General features: G+C 61.1%; 1 protein-coding gene across 1 annotated transcript; it reads right to left on the minus strand.

Annotated features, from left to right (window-relative positions):
- Window positions 1-445: 445 nt before the first annotated feature.
- On the minus strand, window positions 446-1402 carry BHLHE23 (basic helix-loop-helix family member e23). Its single transcript, XM_009909974.2, has one exon. It carries the CDS (start codon window positions 1252-1254, stop codon window positions 580-582), a length of 675 nt encoding a protein of 224 aa, XP_009908276.2. The 5' UTR covers window positions 1255-1402; the 3' UTR covers window positions 446-579.
- Between the last annotated feature and the right edge of the window lie 263 nt (window positions 1403-1665).

Consider the following 1665-nt stretch of genomic DNA (forward strand, 5'->3'; position numbering starts at 1 on the left):
TACATTTTCACTGGGATTTGTAGGTACAGTCCAGTCCCAGCTGGCCAAAAGGGAGACCTTTCTCTCACAATTCTGAAATATTGCATAGTTTTGCAGCTGGATCTTGCTTCCCCTTCCTCTTTTTAAGCTGTTTTTAACCCAGGTTGGTCACACCACAGAAAACTCACTTCAGCTTCCTTTTCCAGATCTCTCTGCCTCCCTGTTTTTCCCCCCCTCCTATTACTTAGTTTAAGAACTGCTCAAAAACTTTGTAGCTCAGAACAAGCAGAGAAGCGACATTATGCTGACAGTCTACTAACAGGCTGGGAAGGAAATAACTCTACAGATGAAGTTGCATGTGGGGAAAGTAACTAAAAGTTGAAAGTGGGTGGTTTTGGGGGGGGTCCACGTAAACTGCCAAATATTTCCAAAGGGAGTGTGGCAGGGAGGAGGGGTACTTAAGCAAACAAAACAAAAAGGAAAACCCAGACTTAACTGATGGTAGGAAGCCAGGGCTGATGGTAGTGGAAAGAAAAGTGCACAGAAAAAAAAAATTAAATAAAAGAAATTAACCCCAAAAAAGCCCAAAGAAGCCAGAAGTCAAGGCTTGTCATTACAGTGTTTGCAGAGGGCGGAGGCGGCTCCTGTGAAGGCAGTGCATTTCTCGGGGCAGCCGGGCAAGGCCCCGCCGCCGAAGGGGTACACGGCCGACTGTCCGAAGGGGTTGAGGGTGGCAGGCAGCGGGGTGCTCAGCGTCTGGCCCTGGTTCAGGTAGGCCACCAACCGCCGCATCTCCTCCAGGGCCTGCGCCTGCATGAGGATGTAGTTCTTGGCCAGGAGGAGGGTGGCGATTTTGGAGAGTTTCCTCACCGAGGGGCTGTGGGCGTAGGGGATGACGGAGCGCAGCCCGTCCAGGGCGTCGTTCAGGTCGTGCATCCTCCGCCGCTCCCGCGCGTTGATGCTGAGGCGCAGCGAGCGCTGCTCCTTCGGCTTCTTGCCCAGGGCTCCCCCCTTCAGCTTGCCCTCTCGCTCGAAGGCCGAGCCGCTCTTCACCCCGGCCTCGAAGCCGTCCTCCTCGTCGCCGCTCTGCTCGCCGCTACTCTCCGCCGACTTGCCCAGAGCACTGGGGTGAAAGTCAGCCCCGCCACCCCCCGGGTAGGTCCCCCGCGAGCCCTCAGCGCCGCCGCGGACGGCCCCGTAAGCGAAAGCCGACGGGCCGTAGCCCGGGGCCAGCGCCAGGTACGCCTCGCTGCCCAGCGACTTGAGCTCGGCCATCGCCGTGGCGGGGAGATGGAGGTGGTGGTGGGGGGTAAAACCGCGCTCCGCCGCCGCTGAGGAAGACGAGGAGCAGGAAAAAGATGGGGAGGAGGCGGCCCCGCCGCTCCACTCCGCGCGGCGCCCGGGCTGGGGGCGGGCAGTGAGGCGGGCACCGGCCCCGCCGCCCCTTATATCACGGAGAGGGGCCCGCTGGGATTCCCGCACCGCCCAATCAGCGAGGCCGCGGCGAGCGGCGGACAGCGCCCGAGGCGAAGGGCGGGAAGGGGAGCGGGCACAGCGCACGGTTCTTCCCTCCGCGACCCTTCCCTTCTGTGTCCAGCGCTTCCCTCCGTGACCGGCCCCGCGGCTACCCCGCCTGTCGAGGAGACAAGCGGCCCGGCAGCAGACGGCCCTCTGTGGGCTCGGAGG

This window comes from Dryobates pubescens, chromosome 26 (assembly GCF_014839835.1).
Source record: "Dryobates pubescens isolate bDryPub1 chromosome 26, bDryPub1.pri, whole genome shotgun sequence".
NCBI classification, from domain to species: Eukaryota; Metazoa; Chordata; class Aves; order Piciformes; family Picidae; genus Dryobates; species Dryobates pubescens.

What these genes read in the sequence shown, in the direction of transcription:
- BHLHE23 (XM_009909974.2), bottom strand. Translation starts at nt 1,254, where the DNA reads ATGGCCGAGCTCAAGTCGCTGGGCAGCGAGGCGTACCTGGCGCTGGCC.